Source organism: Lepidochelys kempii, chromosome 1 (genome assembly GCF_965140285.1).
Source record: "Lepidochelys kempii isolate rLepKem1 chromosome 1, rLepKem1.hap1, whole genome shotgun sequence".
NCBI classification, from domain to species: Eukaryota; Metazoa; Chordata; order Testudines; family Cheloniidae; genus Lepidochelys; species Lepidochelys kempii.
This window is the reverse complement of record NC_136380.1, coordinates 349,036,032-349,054,224: the sequence shown is the minus strand read 5'-3', so window position 1 is coordinate 349,054,224 and position 18,193 is coordinate 349,036,032. Positions and strand designations below refer to the sequence as shown.

Sequence of the window (18,193 nt, the reverse complement as noted above, 5' to 3'; positions counted from 1 at the left end):
CCCAGGAAGAGGGGTGCAGGGCCTGGACTCCCCCACACTCCGTGACACCCTCCTTTCCCTGGGCTGCAGGGAGCCAGGGGCTCAGGGCGCTGCGCTGGGGGGTGAGTGGGGCAGCGGGTGCTGCGCTGGGGGGAGCGGGGCAGGGGCTCAACGGGGGTTGTTGTGCTGGGCGGAGCAGGATGGGCTCTCAGCAGGGGGCTCTCCCCTTTTAATGTCGGCTCCTCTGCAGTCCCTGAGACGTAGCTCCTTGGGTCCCGGATCCAAGTTCCTGGCCCGAATCCATAGAATCATAGAATATCAGGGTTGGAAGGGACCTCAGGAGGTCATCTAGTCCAACCCCCTGCTCAAAGCAGGAGCAATCCCCAACTAAATCATCCCAGCCAGGGCTTTGTCAAGCCTGACCTTAAAAACCTCTAAGGAAGGAGATTCTACCACCTCCCTAGGTAACGCATTCCAGTGTTTCACCACCCTCCTAGGGAAAAAGTTTTTCCTAATATCCAACCTAAACCCCCACCACTGCAACTTGAGACCATTACTCCTCGTTCTGTCATCTGCTACCACTGAGAACAGTCTAGATCCATCCTCTTTGGATCCACCTTTCAGGTAGTTGAAAGCAGCTATCAAATCCCCCCTCATTCTTCTCTTCCGCAGACTAAACAATCCCAGCTCCCTCAGCCTCTCCTCAGAAGTCATATGTTCAGTCCCCTAATCATTTTTGTTGCCCTCCGCTAGACTCTTTCCAATTTTTCCACATCCTTCTTGTAGTGGGGGGCCCAAAACTGGACACAGTCCTCCAGATGAGGCCTCAGCAATGTTGAATAGAGGGGAACAATCACGTCCCCCGATCTGCTGGCAGTGATCCTACTTATACATCCCCAAATGCCACTGGCCTTCTTGTTGACTCATATCCAGCTTCTCGTCCACTGTAACCCCTCGGTCCTTTCTGCAGAACTGCTGCCGAGCCATTCGGTCCCTAGTCTGTAGCGGTGCATTGGGTTCTTCCGTCCTAAGTGCAGGACTCTGCACTTGTCCTTGTTGAACCTCATCAGATTTCTTTTGGCCCAATCCTCTAATTTGTCTAGGGCCCTCTGTAGCCTATCCCTGCCCTCCAGCGTATCTACCACTCCTCCCAGTTTAGTATCATATGCAAATTTGCTGAGGGTGCAATCCACCCCATCCTCCAGATCATTTATGAAGATATTGAACAAAACCGGCCCCAGGACCGACCCTTGGGGCACTCCACTTGACACCGGCTGCCAACTAGACATGGAGCCATTGATCACTACCCATTGAGCCCGACAATCTAGCCAGCTTTCTATCCACCTTATCGTCCATTCATCAAACCCATACTTCTTTAACTTGCTGGCAAGAATACTGTGGGAGACCGTGTCAAAAGCTTTGCGAAAGTCAAGGAACAACACGTCCGCTGCTTTCTCCTCATCCACAGTTATCTCATCATTAAATTAGTCAGGCATGACTTGCCCTTGGTGAATCCATGCTGACTGTTCCTGATCACTTTCCTCTCATGTAAGTGCTTCAGGATTGATTCCTGGAGGACCTGCTCCATGATTTTTCCAGGGACTGAGGTGAGGCTGACTGGCCTGTAGTTCCCAGGATCCTCCTCCTTCCCTTTTTTAAAGATGGGCACTACATTAGCCTTTTCCCAGTCGTCCAGGACTTCCCCGGATCGCCACGAGTTTTCAAAGATAATGGCCAATGGCTCTGCAATCACAGCCGCCAACTCCTTTAGCATCTGAGGGGCTGCCCTGGATTCGGATGACCTGGGCTCGGGTGCCCCGGTTGTGCTGCCCTGTACCCGGCTCTGGCAGCCATGTGACAAATGCCCATTGTTAGTTTTAACAAAGACCCCTCCCACCGTCACGGTCCCCCCCAGAGCTGGCTGCACTCCTCCAGCACCGCCCCACACAGCCTGGCGGGACAGCGAACCCCAGGGTCTATGCCCACTGCCTCCCCTCCCCTGCAGACACAGCGGGTCTTGGGACACGCCACTGGGCCTCTGCCAAGGGGTGGGAACAGGGGCACCCCAGAGCCAGCCTGACCCATGTGCCCGCCCCAGCAGCACCTCACCTGGCAGACAGGTGGGGCAGCACTGCCCAGGCAGGGTCTCGCGCTCCAGGCAGGAGAGCTCCGGGCACACGGTCTCCTGGCACCGCACGGTCCCAGCCTGACAGGGAGCAAATACAGTTGGCAGGGGCAGCCAGACTGCGGGATCAGCCCTGTATGGCCAGCGGGGGGCGCTGCGCCCTGTGAGTCCCTCTCCCCAGGTACAAGGAGCCCATGCCCCAGCGACTGGCACCCCCAACTCCCCAAATCTACTGTGCCCTGCTATTCAGCCCTGACCCGCAGCCCCCTGCCGGCCCAGCCCTGGGATCCCCCCACCCCCTGAGCTCTGCCGGTGCCCCGCAGCCCCTGCTAGCCCAGCCCTGAGCCGGGGGCAGTGGTTCTGGGTTTGAACCTCAGGCAGTGGGACCCACTTGCCCCCCTTCCCCTCCTGGTGCCCAGGACTCACCCTGCAGGTGCAGGGTGCTGCAGGGCCCCTCCTGGTAGCTCTGCCCGTCCCTCAGCCGGTGCCCGCTGTACAGCCAGCCCACGCACTCGGGGCAGCACTTCCCCTGCGAGGGGAGCGGGTGCTGGCAGGCGGGCGGCGGGCACTGCTCCGTCACGCAGCGGGCTTCCCCCTCCTGGGCACACGGCACACGCCTCAGCACAGGGAGACGGCTCCACACGGGCACACGCCTCCACACGGGCACACACCAACATCTGCTGCACTCGCTCGGGCAGTGAGACATATGGGGGGGCCAGGACTCCTGGGTTCTATCCCAGCCCTGGGAGGGGAGTGGGCTCTGGCGGGTTAGAGCAGGCGGGGCTGGGAGCCAGGACTCCTGGGTTCTATCCCGACTCTGGGAGGGGAGTGGACTCTGGCAGGTTAGAGCTGACCACCTGGCACCCTGAACCCCAAAGCACGCGGGCTCAGCCTGGGATCCCCTTCACCCACATTAGCCTCCTTCCTCTCTGGCATTTCCCCAGGGCACTTTGTGTCCCCGCAGGGGTCCCCCCCAGCACTGAAATGCAGCTGCCTCTGGGGCAAAGGGCAGCAGCCCCCGACCAGCCGGTGCCAAGGACAGGATGGGACGAAGAATCGGGCCCCCAACGGGAGCTGAAGAGGGGCAGCAAAGGAGGCAGGGGCACTCTCCTGGACGTAGCGCCGGCCCAGACTCCGGGGTCCATCCCCAGCTCTGCAAAACAGTGCTGGGACCACACGGGGGCCAGGCCCCTGAGAGACACTTCCCGACTGCCAGGGAGAGTGTCCCCTACTGAGCCCCTGTCCTGCTCCCCCCAGCACAGCGCCCCCCCGCTTTCCCCTCTGCCCCCCAACCCCCTGCCCCAGCCCTGAGCCCCCTCCTGCACCCAAACTCCCTTCAAAGCCCACGTCGGGGTGTCAGCCCCCAAAGTGCCTGGGTCCATGTGTCCAACCCCACCTCCCAGTGCCCGTGTCCGTGTGCCCAGCCCCCCAGTGCCCGTGTCTATGTCCAGGCCCCCCCTGGTGCCCATGCCCATGAGCCTGCCCCCCTAGTGCCCATGTGCCCACCCCCCCAGTGTCCGTTTGCCCAGCCCCTCCAGTGCCCATGTCTGGGGGCCTGGCAGGGCTGCGGGCGCTCACCCGGCAGCGGCAGGTGGTGCAGGCATCCCTGGCGAAGGCGTCCCCGTTGCTGTAGAGCTGCCCTGCATAGCTGCAGCCTGGGAGGGACACGGGCACAGCATTAGCATAGTAGGTGGGAGATCCCCGCCCCTGCCCAGAGCCCTGCAAGGGCCCCACCCCACAGCCGGCCAGGGGAATGAGCGGGGCAGGTGCCGAGCTGCAGCCAAGGGAGACTCCAGCTCCCTGCATGCACTGGTGTGCTAGCTGATCCATGCTCAGGGCATGGGGCACCAATGCATGCTGGGACCTGTAGTCCCCGGGAGCTCCACCAGTCCAGCTGGGCTCACCGGGGCAGGGTTCAAACCGTGACCTCCAGCCTGTGGACACAGCAGCCCTCGGCAACCCCCTGTGATGAAGCGGGACTGTTGTTAATGTTTCCTCTGAATATTGTGGGGATGCCTCAGTTTCCCCTAGGCAGTTCTTAAGTATCTAGGTGGTGAGGTAAGGGTGTATGATCATTGCAGAGCCCTAGAGGGCAGGTGTGTGCAGGGGTCTGGATGCAGAAAATGGCCGACACCCTGTTTCCTGGCACCTGATGGCCTGGACCCTTCCCCCCTGCAAGGTGAAAGCTGAAGGGTTGGAGAACAAAGGAATCAGGTGACCACCTGGTCCGGGAAAGGGACAAAGCCCAGAGGAGGGGGGGCTGGAGGGAGTTTCAGTTGGGGGCTGGCTGGGGACGAGGAGTGAAGTGCAGACGGGGTTGTCTGGCTCACGGCCCCCCAAAATGGACCCAGCTGAGGGGGTCCTGTTCTCTGTACCTACAAGCTCTGTGTTAGACCATGTTCCTGTCGTCTAATAAACCTTCTGTGTTACTGGCTGTCACGGAGCGTGGGGGAGTCCAGGCCCTGCACCCCTCTTCCTGGGATCCACTGAGACTCTCAGCCAGCCAGTAAAACAGAAGGTTTATTGGACAACAGGAACACAGTCCAGAACAGAGCTTGTGGGTACAACCAGGACCCCTCAATCACGTCCTTCTGGGGGAGCAGGGAGCTTAGACCCCAGCCCTGGGGTTCCCTGTGTTCCTCCACCCAGCCCCAAACTGAAACTAAACTCACCCAGCAGGTTCCCTGCTGCAGCCCCTGTTCACATTCCTGGGCAGAGGTGTCACCTCCCCGTCCCCCTCCCGGCTCAGGTGACAGGCTCTCAGGTCTCCCCTCCCCAGGGCACATTCCCAGGTCAACACTCCCCCCTCCCTGCTGCGTCACATCGTCACACTGGCTGGCTGAGAGTCCCGTCTGACTGCGGAGTCGGGGGGCAGGACCCTCTGGCCCCCCAGGACCCCGCCTGGGGGACTCGCTGGGGGAAGCACACGGAGGGCAGAGGAGGCTGAAGGCTCCGAGGTCAGACCCAGGAAGGTGGAAGCCGGGGGAGCTGTGTGTCCTGCAGACAGGCTGCTCCCGGAGAGGAGGCTCCCCCAGGGTCCTGCCCGGCTTCCTCGGGAGCAGTCCCAGAGCAGCACCCCGGGCCGCCAGGACACTGCCCCACAGCTCTTCTGACCCACCGGGCGCCTGATGGTGTTGGAGTCGCCCTGGGGCAGCTGGAGGTGGTGGGTGAACTGGGCAGCCGGGCGGGGGGGCACGGAGCCGGAGCCGGGAGATGCACAGGCCCCAGCCACGGCTGCTCCCTCTGCCGACTGCACCGCACTGCCCCGGCTGAAACCCACGGCCCCAAACCTCCCCACCCCCACGTCAGGACCCCCTGCCTGGGGCGGTAGGAGTGCAGACCAGCCCTGCGCCCGGGGGCAGGGAACTGGCCCGCAGGACGCCAAGAGAAGACACGTAGGCACGCACACGACCCTCATTCCCATGCAGCGGCACGGCCCAGGAGAGCTCACCCTCCCCAAACGCCGTCTGGCTCCAGGCTGGCAGGGGGCAGCGCGGGCCGGGAGGGGTGAGGCACGGGGCAAGCTGCTGGGAGCCCAGAGCAGGGCTGTGGGCCCGCTGGGGGGTACGTGTGGGTGAAGTGCCCCTGGTCCAGGCACTGGCAGAGGAATCCAGAGGGCTCAGTGCTCAAGGCCTGGCACAGCCCCCATTTGAACACAGGCTGGGGGCACAGGGCTCTAAAACAAAACCAGACCGTTCACACCACCCACAGGGACGTGGCAGCACCCACGGGCCAGCCCGGTGCCCCTCCCTGCGGCATTTGGTCAGATCTCTGGGCCCGGCCACCTCCCCGTGTGCCCCGCCCCGGGCAGCCCCGCGCCCTCCTCCCCCTGTGCCCCTCCCCGGCAGCCCCGCGCCCTCCTCCCCGCCCCGGCCAGCCCCGCGCCCTCCTCCCCCTGTGCCCCTCCCCGGCAGCCCCGCGCCCTCCTCCCCGCGTGCCCCGCCCCGGCCAGCCCCACGCCCTCCTCCCCGCGTGCCCCGCCCCGGCAGCCCCGCGCCCTCCTCCCCGCGTGCCCCGCCCCGGCCAGCCCCACGCCCTCCTCCCCGCGTGCCCCGCCCCGGCAGCCCCGCGCCCTCCTCCCCCTGTGCCCCTCCCCGGCAGCCCCGCGCCCTCCTCCCCGCGTGCCCCGCCCCGGCCAGCCCCGCGCCCTCCTCCCCGCGTGCCCCGCCCCGGGCAGCCCCGCGCCCTCCTCCCCGCGTGCCCCGCCCCGGGCAGCCCCGCGCCCTCCTCCCCGCGTGCCCCGCCCCGGCCAGCCCCGCGCCCTCCTCCCCGCGTGCCCCGCCCCGGCCAGCCCCGCGCCCTCCTCCCCGCGTGCCCCGCCCCGGCAGCCCCGCGCCCTCCTCCCCCTGTGCCCCGCCCCGGCAGCCCCGCCCCCTCCTCCCCCTGTGCCCCTCCCCGGCAGCCCCGCGCCCTCCTCCCCGGCCAGCCCCGCGCCCTCCTCCCCGTGTGCCCCTCCCCGGCAGCCCCGCGCCCTCCTCCCCGTGTGCCCCGCCCCGGGCAGCCCCGCGCCCTCCTCCCCGCGTGCCCCGCCCCAGGCAGCCCCGCGCCCTCCTCCCCGCGTGCCCCGCCCCGGGCAGCCCCGCGCCCTCCTCCCCATGTGCCCCGCCCCGGCAGCCGCGTGCCCTTCTCCCCGTGTGCCCCGCCCCGGCAGCCGCGTGCCCTCCTCCCCGTGTGCCCCGCCCCGGGCAGCCCCGCGCCCTCCTCCCCGTGTGCCCCGCCCCGGCAGCCCCGCGCCCTCCTCCCCGTGTGCCCCGCCCCGGCAGCCGCGTGCCCTTCTCCCTGTGTGCCCCGCCCCGGGCAGCCCCGCGCCCTCCTCCCCGTGTGCCCCGCCCCGGCAGCCGCGTGCCCTTCTCCCTGTGTGCCCCGCCCCGGGCAGCCCCGCGCCCTCCTCTCTGTGTGCCCCGCCCCGGCAGCCGCATGCCCACTGGCGCTGAAGGGGGAGCTCCCCCCACCAGCAGTACGAGAGCTGTTACCCCGCGGCAGTCGCTCAGGCAGAGGGACGAGAGCCGCAGACGGCTGAGCTGCCCTGACGGCAGCAGAGGGGCAAAGGTCGGTGCCAGCCAGGCGCTGGGGTGAGAGCTCAGCGCCTGGCACAGCCGCACCCAGCCCTGCCCCGCGCAGCAGAGGGCAGGCTGGGCACGATGCCCCCGGAGCACCGGCAGCCAGGCCAGCCCTCGGCATGGCCGTGATGGCTGAATGGCACAGCGCCCCCTACAGGAGCCAGGGCCCCGGGCCCCTGCTCACCGAGGCACTGGGGCCGGTCCTGGCGCGCCGAGCACCGCACCTCCCCCTGCAGGCAGATGCAGGCGGTGCAGGCGTCCTTGTCCCAGGTGGCTCCGTCCTCGTGCCGCGTCCCCTCCCACACGCACGCCGGCCTCCGGCACTCACAGCGCTCCAGGGACTTCACGCGGGCCAGCAGCTCCCAGTTCTGCAGGAGACAGCGGGCGAGCCGTGAGCATGGGCTGGGGGTCTAGTGGGCGGGGGGGTCCTGGGAGCCAGGACTCCTGGGTTCTATCCCATCTCTGGGAGGGCAGTGGGGTCCAGCGGTTAGAGCAGGGGGGCAGGACTCCTGGGTTCTATCCCAGCTCTGGGGGAGCAGTGGTGTCTAGTGGGTGAGAGGTGGGGCAGGACTCCTGGGTTCTATCCCTGGCTCTGGGAGGGGAGTGGGGTCCAGTGGTCAGAGCAGGGGGCTGGGAGCCAGGACTATTCCTGACTGGGAAGGGGGCTGAGTCTCATAGAATCAGGGCTGGAAGGGACCTTGAGACGTCACGTACAGACCCCTGCGCTGAGGCAGGACCATATGGACCTGGACCAGCCCTGCCAGACCCCTCAGTGTCAGGGATCCCATGATCCCCCGGAAGCCTGGTCCAAAGCTGATCGACCCTGAGAGCAATAACGTTTCCCCTCCTATCCAACCAAAACGGGCCCTGCTGCGGATTATGCCCATTCCTGCCTGTCCTGCCTTCTGCGGAGAAAACCGGATCCCCGTCCTCTGGAGAACAACCCGTGAGATGTGAAGACTGTTCTCAGGTCCCCCCTCAGTCGCCTTCTCTCAAAACTAAGCAGGTCCCGTTTTTTAACCTCTCCTCCGAGGTCAGGTTTTCTAAATGCGCCCCAGAAGGAGCGTAGCCTTCTTCACACCTGCCAGACACGGCTGACCCACACTCAACGTCCAATCTGCTGTAGCCCCCAGCTCCTTTTCACCAGCGCCACCCCCTCGCCGGCCGCTCCCCGGTTTGCAGCTTTGCCTTTGATTTCTCCTGCCTCCGTCTGTATTGAATCTCAGCGTGTTGAATTCAGACCAATTCCCCCGTTTGCCCAGCTCACGCTGAATTCTAACCCCACCCCGCCAAGGGCTGGCAACCCCCCCAGCCGGGTGTCACTTGCAACCTTTAGCAGCGTATTCTCCACGCCGGGAACCAAGTCAGTAATCCAAGTATTGACTCGTCCTGGACCCAGCCCTGACCCTTGCGGGACCCCACCAGACACGGCCGCCCCACTGGCCAGTGAACCCGGGTAACGACTCTCGGAGAACCGTCTTTGAATGAGTTTCACGCCCATCCTATAGTAATTTCATTGCGACCACATCTCTCGAGGGAATGTCACACGGGACCGTGTCCAAAGCCTTATTAAAAATCAAGCTACATCAGACCTACAGCTTCTCCCCCACCCCCCAATCGCGCCCACTCGGCCAGCAACCCCGTCCCAGAAGGCAATTAGGTTGCTTTGGCATGCTTTGGTCGAGGCAATCCATGCTGGCTGTCCCTGCTCTCCCCTATGTGCTCACAAGCCGATCCTTCCCTAGCTTCCAGGCTGAGGGGTCTCTAATCCCCCAAGTCCTGTTTGATCCCTTTTCTCAAGAAAGGTGCTGCGTCTGCCCTCTCTCGCCCTCTGGTCCCTCACCCGGTGGCCAGGTCTCAAAGATAATCGCTACCGGGTCTGGGATGGCTTCAGCTACTTCGTTAAGCATCAGAGGGTGAATTTCATCAGGCCCTGCCGACTTGAACACATCTCACCTCTCTAGACGAGCTTTCCCCTGGGCCTGGCCTGTCGGGGCCGGCATTCCTTGCCCCGGTGGTTCATATGACCCGTGTGAAGTATCCGCTCACCATTTACTGCCTTAGTGAAACAAACCATGGGTGAAACCCGTCAGCCTTCCTGGTGCCGGCCGTTAGCAGCTCCCCGGCCCGGCTCCTTCCCACGGGGGCAGTCTGCAGTGGCCCCTTATTGTCTCGGAGGAACTGCCCGCTCTCCGGAGTGCCTTTTCCCCGGAGCTTTGCCTCCCGCTGGGCCGCGTCCCCGGGTCCTACCTGCGCTTTGACCATGTCCAGCATGGCCCCGAATCCATCCACCAGCTCCTCCAGCCGCTGCATTCTGTCCTCCAGGGCGTCCGGGTGGGGCCGCGCCAGCCCCGGGGGGAACTCAGGCTCGCCGGGCTGCTGCTGGTAGTTGCGGATGTCGGCGATGGCCGGCGGCTCCGGGGCTAGGGGGGATCCTTGATCAAAGGGGGGCTCGGCCAGGTACCCCTCCTCCGCCAGGGTGTACGGCACGGGGAAGGGGTCTGCAACACACCGCAGGCAGGGCGTGAACGGGGGAGATGGTTCCGCAGCGCTGGTTCCAATCCCGCCAGGGCTGGCATGTGCCCGTCCCCGTGGGAACGGGGATCTTGTGCTACCCATGGATGCCTGGGGGCTGGATACGAGGGGTTTGCTGGGGGGAAGCCTGAGTCCCAGGGAACTCTGCGAACCACCCCCCAACTGGTGCCACTTCTCCCCTGGCTCCGCTGATGGCCTGGCACTGCGCACCCCCGGCACCCGCTCTGGAGCCCAATGACTCCAGCCCCTGGGATCCTGGGGGTACCTGGAGCAGTGGGGAGGGGGGAAGGGATAAATGGGAACCCCATGTACCCCAGCCCTCGCTGCTCCCCTGGGGAACCCCTCCCCTACTCGCCCCCCCCCCAAGACATCTCAAAGCCAGTTCCCAGCAGCCACCAGGGTGCCAGTTAGATGGCTGGTGCACAGCGCCGCCCTCTGCTGGACAGATGCAGAGCTGCCTTGATGTGTGTCATGGGCTCAAGACTGCTAATAGTGGGGATTCCCCTTCCAAAGGAGGCCTGTTGTCTGGGAGCCAGGACCTGCACCTGCCAGGAAGCTGGGCAAAGCCCTGGCCAGGGCGGGCAATATCCACGGGGCCTTTGGTGACTGCAGCGGGGACAGGCCGGGAGACGGTACAGAGACCTTCCCCAGACACCTCAGCCGGCCAAGCCCACCTCACCTCCATGCTGCGGCGGGGAGTTTGATACATGGGGGCCCCTCCCCCCGATATACCCCATCCATGCTCAGCTCACATGTGTTATGCACACTCATGCCCATCAACCTGGGGCACCGAATCCCACCCTGCACCCAGCGCCAGCCAGCCGAGCCGAGGGTGGGCCCAGCACCCAGAGCGTAGCCAGAGGAAACAGCTGATTCCCCCTGGCCCAGCAGCCAGTGCCAAGGGCAGCCGGTTGGCCAGCCCCGAACTGGCACCGGCCACGGCGAGCCCCATGTGCCCGGCCGATAGCTGGTTCCAGGCTGGTCTCTGCACCTTGCTGGGCTCATATGGGGGAGGGGGGATGTGCTGCAGATCAGAGGGGGCAGGGGAGGATGGGGGGCTGCCCAGGGTCCCCCGGCGCCTGGAGCACTACGCGGCTGCCTGGCCCGGGGACTTGAGCACATGGGCAGTGCCTGAGGGGCAGCGTTCAGAGCCGGGCCCTGCCCGTCTGTCCCACATCCAGCCAGGTCCCAAACTCTCCGCTCCCCACCCGCTGTATCTCCCCAGATCCTCCTTGTCCTCCGGCTCCTGGGGGCTGGCCTCAAGCCTGCATCTATGGCTGGGGGCCCGATTCCATCCCAGACTGACTGCCCAGGGAGGGGGGCGCCGGAGGGGGGTTAGCCCACATGCGGTGGCCAGGAGCCTGCACCCGGCGCAGCTGAGGGCCCATCCCCCCAGCCTCAATGGGGGCGGTGGAGCGGAGCCAGCCCCAGCAATTAGCGCTGGAGGCTGCCCGAGGCCCTGCTCGTTAGCGGATGAGGCCGGGGGCAGCCGCGGGGGCAGCTGTTGTTATGGCTGCCAGGGCCGGAATTGAGGCCAGTGGGGAGAGACGGGGGGCGGGAGAGGAGAGGAGCCCAGGGAGGGGGTTGGTGGGGGGAGGAAAGGCCGGGGGACAGGGCCAGGACTGACTGCAGCTGCAACGCTGAGAACAGAGACCTGGATCTATCCCAGCTCTGGGAGCGGAGTGGGGTCTAGTGGTTAGAGCAGGGGGGCTGGGAGCCAGGATTTCTGGGTTCTATCCCCAGCTCTGAGAGGGGAGTGGGCTCTAGTGATTAGAGTGGGGGGGAAGGGTCCAAGGGCCCGGAGCAGCCAGGCCCCCGGGGAAGGGCTTGGGGGGCCATCACATGGCCAGGCCCCAGCCCCGGTGACCGGCCGATCCAGGATTCCCAGAGGAGAGCGCCGGGTCTGCCCGGCTCTGTCCCAACCCAGAGGCAAGTCCCCTTCCTCACCCTAATCGCCCCCCATTCTCAGCTTCCCCACGTGTCCCCCCCAAGACCTGCCAAGCGCCCCACAGGAGGAGGAGGGGGAAGCAGGATTCTGCGGGGGCCTGGCACTCTGCTAAGCAGGGGCAATGCTGATTTATTCAGATCTCTCCCTTGTGGGACCCCACCCAGCTCGGGGTGGAGCTGGATGTGCGGGGTGGTCTGGAGATGCACCCCCCATCCCAGCCCCATCCCAGCCCCATCCCAGCCCCATGGCCATGGCTGGCTCCTACCTGCCAGGTTCTCACAATGCCACGGCCGGCGTGGGAATCCGCTGGGGGAGATCTCAGCCGTCTGCCAATAACCCTGCAGCGAGAGCGAAGCCCGTCAGGCTCCGGGTCGCCCGCCAGCACCAGGGGCGAGAGCCCAACATCACTGCACCCACGAAACTGGGGTGTGCACGTGTGTCTCTGGGCTGCTGTGTGGGGTGCTCAGAGCTGGGGTAGTAGGGGGCTGCGGGTTGGGAGGGAGTGGCACCAGCAGGGCTGTGGGGTGGAAGCCCAGGGTGGGGATAGCAGGGGGCTGCAGGTCGGCACTGAGGGGCACCGGCAGAGCTGTGTATGGGGGGCACCCAGGGCTGGGATGGCAGTGGGCTGTGGTTCGGGAGTGAGGGGCCCCGGCAGAGCTGTGTATGGGGGACCCCCAGGGCTGGGATGGAAGGGGGCTGCGGTTCGGGAGTGAGGGGCCCTGGCAGAGCTGTGTATGGGGGACCCCCAGGGCTGGGATGGCAGCGGGCTGCGGTTCGGGAGTGAGGGGCCCTGGCAGAGCTGGGAAGGGAGACAGTCCTGAGCTTAGGGGGGAGAAGGCAGTGGAGGGGACGGGACCCTCCCGCTGCTGCTAGGCCCTAGCTCGGGGAGGACACTGGCAGAGCCCCATGGAGGGCTGCCCGGGTCCGGAGCCGGGGCGGGCAGGGGGCAGCTGCCTGTGGGCGCAGGGCTCACCAGGAACTTGCTGGCGGGGTCCCCGGGCAGGCTGGCGAAGGTGATCTGCAGGTCAAGGGGCAGCAGCAGGCTGAGCGCGTCCCGCAGGCCACCCCTCTCCAGGAGCACGGCCGGGCGGCAGTCCACGAAGAGCGCCAGGCGGTGGGGCTGCAGGTCGAGGGCCAGCCGGGCCCAGCGGCCCCGGGCGAAGGGGCTGCCGCCGGGGAAGAGCAGCGAGGCGGGCTCCATGCCGGGCCCGGCGCGGTAGTCCAGACGCAGCTGGTTGGCGCGGGTGCTGGATGCCAGCTGCAGCAGCGGGCGCCCGTCCCGCGCGGCAGCAGCCGGCGACACCAGGGAGATGAGCGTGCCCGCCGAGCCCTGGCTCTGCCTGGCCACGAAGTGGAAGCCCAGGGCGCCCTGCGAGCTGGCCAGCAGGTAGACGGCGTAGTCCCAGGGCAGCGTCAGGTGGGGCACCCGCTGGCGGAACTTCCAGGCCGGGGCGCCCGGCTCGGGGCCCGGGGCCCTGCTGACGCCCTGGACGGAGCGGGTGACGTTCAGCGCCTCCAGCAGGTCAATGACTGCGAAGCAAGCAGGGGTCGGGGGGGGGATTTAGCAACGCGCATCTCTCCCGCCCCCCGGGTTCTCCCCCGCTCCATCTCCGTCTGCAGAGCCGTCATCCCAGGCGGGACGCGGGGATCTCTGCTGGGACCCCCCGGTCCCCACTTTCATGCTGAGTCCCTGGCTGGACCGATGCCGAACCCCAAGGGGCCCCCGATCCTGACCCTGAGCAAAGGGGAGCTGGGGACCCACACGAAACTTGCCCCCAGCCAGCCATGGGCCACTGGCCCTGTGCACAGAGACCCAGTGGGAGCCGAGAAGTGGAAGAAATGGGAAGGAAGAGCCACCCCCCTGCCCCATCCCCTCACCCCAGCGCGGGACTTGGGGGGGTCTGGAACCTGCAGCTCTAAAAGCCTGGGGATCTGGATCCTGGTGCTGGTGCCCCTGAGCACAGATCCCACTGGGCTGGGGGGTGGATCCTGGTGCTGGTGCCCTGGGCACAGACCGTCATGGGCTGGGGGGTGGATAGCCGGGGGGTCGCCTGAGGATTCTCCCCGGCTGTCCCTGACAGCTCTGTGCAGCTGTGCTGCGGATGGCATGCCAGGTACTGGCCCACGGCCCAGCCAGGGGCTGTGTTCACATGCAGCCGGCAGGAGCCTGGTGCATGGGAGCCCTGCTGAAGAAGGTGGAGGGGGGCAGAGGGAATCGGGGGGGCTGCCTGGGGGGCAAGGGGAGGAGAGGCAGAGAGAGAGAGAGACCTTGGATCTCACTGGGATTCACTCAGCCCCCCCAGCCCAGCGGGGTCTGTGCCCGGGGGCACCAGCGGCAGGATCCCCCGCAGCACGTCCATCTCCTCCTGCCAGGCCTGCGGCTCTAGAGACCGGGTAGTGGCTATGGGCAGCCTGAGCCATGCAGCCGTTCAGCCCCTCTCGAGTGCCGCCCCCAGGCGCCAGGCCTGGTCTCCTGCTCCTCGTACAGGGGGTCCCCGCACCCCAACCTCTCTCAGCCTGGGCCTCCGGCCTGCAGCCCCCTGCTGCCCAGCCGCGTTCGCCACACGGCCCCCTCCCCAGCTCGGTCCCAGTTGCCTTCCCCCCGGTGCCGAGGCCAGCGACAGCGTCAGCCACACGAGGTGCCCAGAGCCGAGGCCTCGCTGCCCACATGCCCCAGACGGCTGCCACCAGCTCCCCTCCGCCACGCGGCCCCACGGGGCAGGGAGCGGTCGCCGGCTCCGGGCGGCTCCATCCTGCTCTGGCAGCGCGGGGAGACCGGGCCGAGCCCGCCCAGGCTTTGCGAGCGGGAAGCTGCAGCCCCGCGGGCTGCACCCCAAGCCCTGGCTGATGGGGCAGCTGGCGCGGCTTCATGGCCTTTGGTGTCCTCGGCTCTGCCCGGGCTGCTGCCACAGGCCCATGGGCAGTGCGGCCCATGGCAGGCCGGCAGCATTCCCTGATACGCCGGGCAGGGGCTCTGCCCCACGCCTGCCTGGATGGAGCTGAGGGGCGGGGAAATTCCCCTCCTGACAGCCCCCCTCATTTCGGTTTCCTGTGGGGCTCCCCATGGCACCCTCCTGGCTCCCAAGCGGGCTGATCCCAAACCCCAGGCCGCGGTGCAGCCTGTCTGTAGGGGGCGCTGCGATGCCTGCAGGGAGTGTTTTCTCCTGCATGCAACACTCCTGGTTCTGCCAGAGCATATGAGCCAGCAGGGGGTGCGTCTACTGGTTTGGGGGCGTTCCCCCCAAAAGGGCATGTCCCGGCGCCACAGGGTGGGGGCCGCACCCCAACTTCATACAGACTCTTGGAGAACCCCCCCGTTTCTGCCCCGTCTCTCTCTGCCTTCCCTAGGCAGTACCAGGCACACCAAGCTGAGTGCTGGGACCAGGAACCAGCGGAGGGGCCCCAGGAGTGGGACTCGGGTAAACCCAAAGTGGGGTGAGCAGCCGGCCTGGCAGACCCCCACCGCGGGATCACCAGGACTGGGGGTGCAACACCTGTAGGGAATCAGGCCTTCAGCGGGCAGGCTGCCCCAGGCTGGATGGCACAGGGTTTGCCCAGGGCAGGGGAGTGTCCAGCTAGGGCTGATCCTTTGGAGGGAAGCATCCACCCAGCCTCAGGGGCACAGAGGGTGGGGACAGACGGGCTCCCACTCCCGGTATCAGTACCCATGTCCTCTTGGACCCACCTGGGCTCAGACCCATCTGACCCCCAGAGGGAGCAGAAGGTTAATGGGGAGACATTGGTGGGGTGGAGACTCGGAGGAAGGTGGATTCATGGCCCTCCTCGCTCCCCAGGGAGACGAGGCAGTAGCAGGACCCCAGCCCCATTTCAAACCCAAAGGGTCTGGGAGGGCAGGGCCACACAGCAGCTCCTCATGTGCCACGGAAGAGGCCGGACCTGGTGAGCCAGGTGCTGTGAGACCCCTGGGGCCGGGAGAGACGCTGGGGCACCGGTGGGGCCAAACTTCCCCAGGCCACTGGTTAAAGTGACCCTGCTCCAGTTGGAAGAAACGTGATACAGTGGGAATTTTCTGGAATATTTTTACGATGCCTGAGTGTGCCTCGGTTTCCCCTTATCCGTTGCGTGGTTCCCCAGCATGGGAAACGGGCTATGGTTGCAGGGCAGGATGGGGTGGGGGTCACCTCCCTGTTGGGCTGGAATGAAGAGGCCTTAAGAAACTGGCTGAAACTGACCCAGATCAACAAGGGGGCCAGAGAGACAGGCCTCCTTTAGTACGATAAAGGGAACGGGCCAGCTGGATCCCGGTGTCAGAGACAGGGATTCTACCACTCCCACCACAGCTGGGTTTGGCCCTTGTATCTTTAGTGACCCCACATCTGGTGAGATCCCAGAGTTAGGAACATCTGGAGATGGCCCCGGGAGGGCGTGGGAGGCCCAGCTGCAGAGAGTGCCCGCATTCTCAGCCACATATCGCCGGGGGCACCCGGACGCCGGGGTCCCAGCCTGCAGGCCCTCTGGAGTGAACAGGCCCCAGGAGAATCATCACCTGGGAATCCAGCCCAGGCCAGGCGGCAGGCCCTGGGGCTCTCGGCCCTGGTTCATGTCACCCCTCTCCCTGCCCCGTCCCCACACCAAACCAGCACGTGGAGGGGGGGAAAGAAGGGGCCCAGCCTGACCCCAAGGGGAAGAAGAACCGTGACTAGGCCCAAAGTGCTGCCGGGCGCCCCAAGGAAACACGCAGCGCCCAGGGGTGGCTCATCCCCTCCTGGGCCAGTGCCAACTCCATTCCAGTGCCAGCCCCAGGCCCTCCAACAGGGAACCCCCCTAGGTGCCCCCAAGGCCAGCCCTGGGCCCCCCAAACCGAGAACCCTCCGGGCAGGTCCAGCAACCCAGGCTGTGCCTGGCCCCGGGCCCGCTCCAGCAGCGGAAGCCCGAGCCCAGGGGGCCCCCATGGAGCAGGGGGGCTCCGCGCCTCGCCGGCGGGGCCAGGGCTGGGGCCGCCGCGGGGCAGGGGATTCCCGACGCCGGGAAGGAATCTGCGCGGAGCCGGGCGGGGCACGTGGGTCCCCTCGGCCCGGCCGTCGGAGCGGGGCTCACTCACCGTTGTCGCCGTAGTGGAGCGGGGGCAGCTCGGGGCCCGGCTCGCCGCCCGGCGGGGCCTGCAGGGACAGCGCCGCCAGCCCGAGCCAAAGGGCCAGGGGCAGCCGCGCCATGGGCCGAGCGCCCGGGGCCAGGCGCACGGAGCGCGGGGAGAAGGGCGGCCGGATCGGGGCCGGATCGGGGCCGGGGGTCCCGCCCTGTACAGTTTAGCTCGGGGAGCCCCCGGGGCAGAGCCAGGCCGCAGCACCGGCCAAGGCGCAGGGCGCACGGGGATGGGGGGCCCCGCGCCACACCCCGCAGCGCAGCCGGGCTCTGCCTTGGCCCGGAGCCGGAGGTGCCGGGGACCGCGCCCGTCCCCTCTGGGGGCACAGCCGGGGCGGCCCGCGGGGGAGCGGAGCTGGCGGGGCGGCGGCGGGGGGAGCAGCAGCCGGGCGCGCTCCGGACTCCGTGCGCCCCTCGGTGCAATGCAGCGGCGGGATCCCCTTGCGGGGAAGGGGGCCGGCGCCGGGACCCTCTGGGGGCCGGAGCGAAAACCCGGAGCGGAGCCGGGCGAGAGGCAGCGCGGAAGGGACCCGCTCAGAGCTGGGCAAAGGGGGTGTCTCGCCCCCAGAGGGGGCCGGGGACAGCTGGGCCCGGAACGCGGCACCGCACCGGCATCGACTCAGCCCAGCCCCGGGCTGAGGGCCCGAGCCTGCCCGGGCAGGGTCCAGAACCCTGCGGGCCAAGCGCCGGCTCTTTTGAAAATCTGACCCCTGGCTTCCCTGCTTCGGTTCTGGGTGTGAGATGGGGTGTCAGGGATCCCCAGCCCGGTGCTCTGGGACAGGCCCCGGACCCCTTCAGTCGCCAGTCCCCGCAGGGGCACACGCTCCCCTGGCTTCACCGCCTCCTGGGTCCCATCCTCGGCGCCCCCAGCCCCCCTGCGTCCCCCGGGAGCTCCCTGCAGCGAGTCCTCCTGGCTTGGACACCCGGGGAGGACACCCCCCCCGCCCCGCGCCTGCTGGGACTCAGCCAGCGGGGACAGGCAGTCGGGTTATTAGATGTCTGGACACCGCCTGGAAAGCCCTTGGTTAGCCAAGAGAACAGGCAGTTGCCCCCTGGCTCGGCCCAGAGCCCCCTGAGCCCGCCTTAGTCCCAGGCCAGGAGCGTCTCCTCCTTCCAGCCCCTTGGTCCCCAGCTGGTCGCACCCCACTGGCTTCCTGGTGGGGGGGGGGGAAGGGCTCCACGGGCGTTAGTTGCCAGGGGCCAAATGTTCCCTTGGAGTGGCCACTGTCTTCTCGGACTCTCCACGGGGCCCGGGGCCCAGGGCCCAGGCAGGTGGTGTCAGTCACACCTGGGTCTCTGCAGAGAGTCAACAACCTTTGCCCACCGTGCCCTGTGTGAGGTCCTGAGTGTACTATGAGTTGGTACGACATCCTGCATCCACTACGGGAAAAGGACCGAGAGACTTTCCCATTGGACCGTATGAACTGGAACCATAAACTCACG

General features: G+C 66.9%; 1 protein-coding gene across 1 annotated transcript in view; it reads right to left on the bottom strand.

Moving 5' to 3' along the window:
- KCP (kielin cysteine rich BMP regulator) overlaps positions 1–17,410 on the bottom strand; it is a 54,046-nt gene extending 36,636 nt beyond the window's left edge. Inside the window, 7 exon segments of the mRNA XM_073328950.2 lie at positions 2,089–2,185; positions 3,683–3,759; positions 7,349–7,532; positions 9,415–9,665; positions 11,913–11,985; positions 12,621–13,177; positions 16,710–17,410. Of these exon segments, the coding sequence (XP_073185051.2) occupies positions 2,089–2,185; positions 3,683–3,759; positions 7,349–7,532; positions 9,415–9,665; positions 11,913–11,985; positions 12,621–13,177; positions 16,710–16,821 (1,351 nt within the window). The 5' untranslated portion in view covers positions 16,822–17,410.
- Between the last annotated feature and the right edge of the window lie 783 nt (positions 17,411–18,193).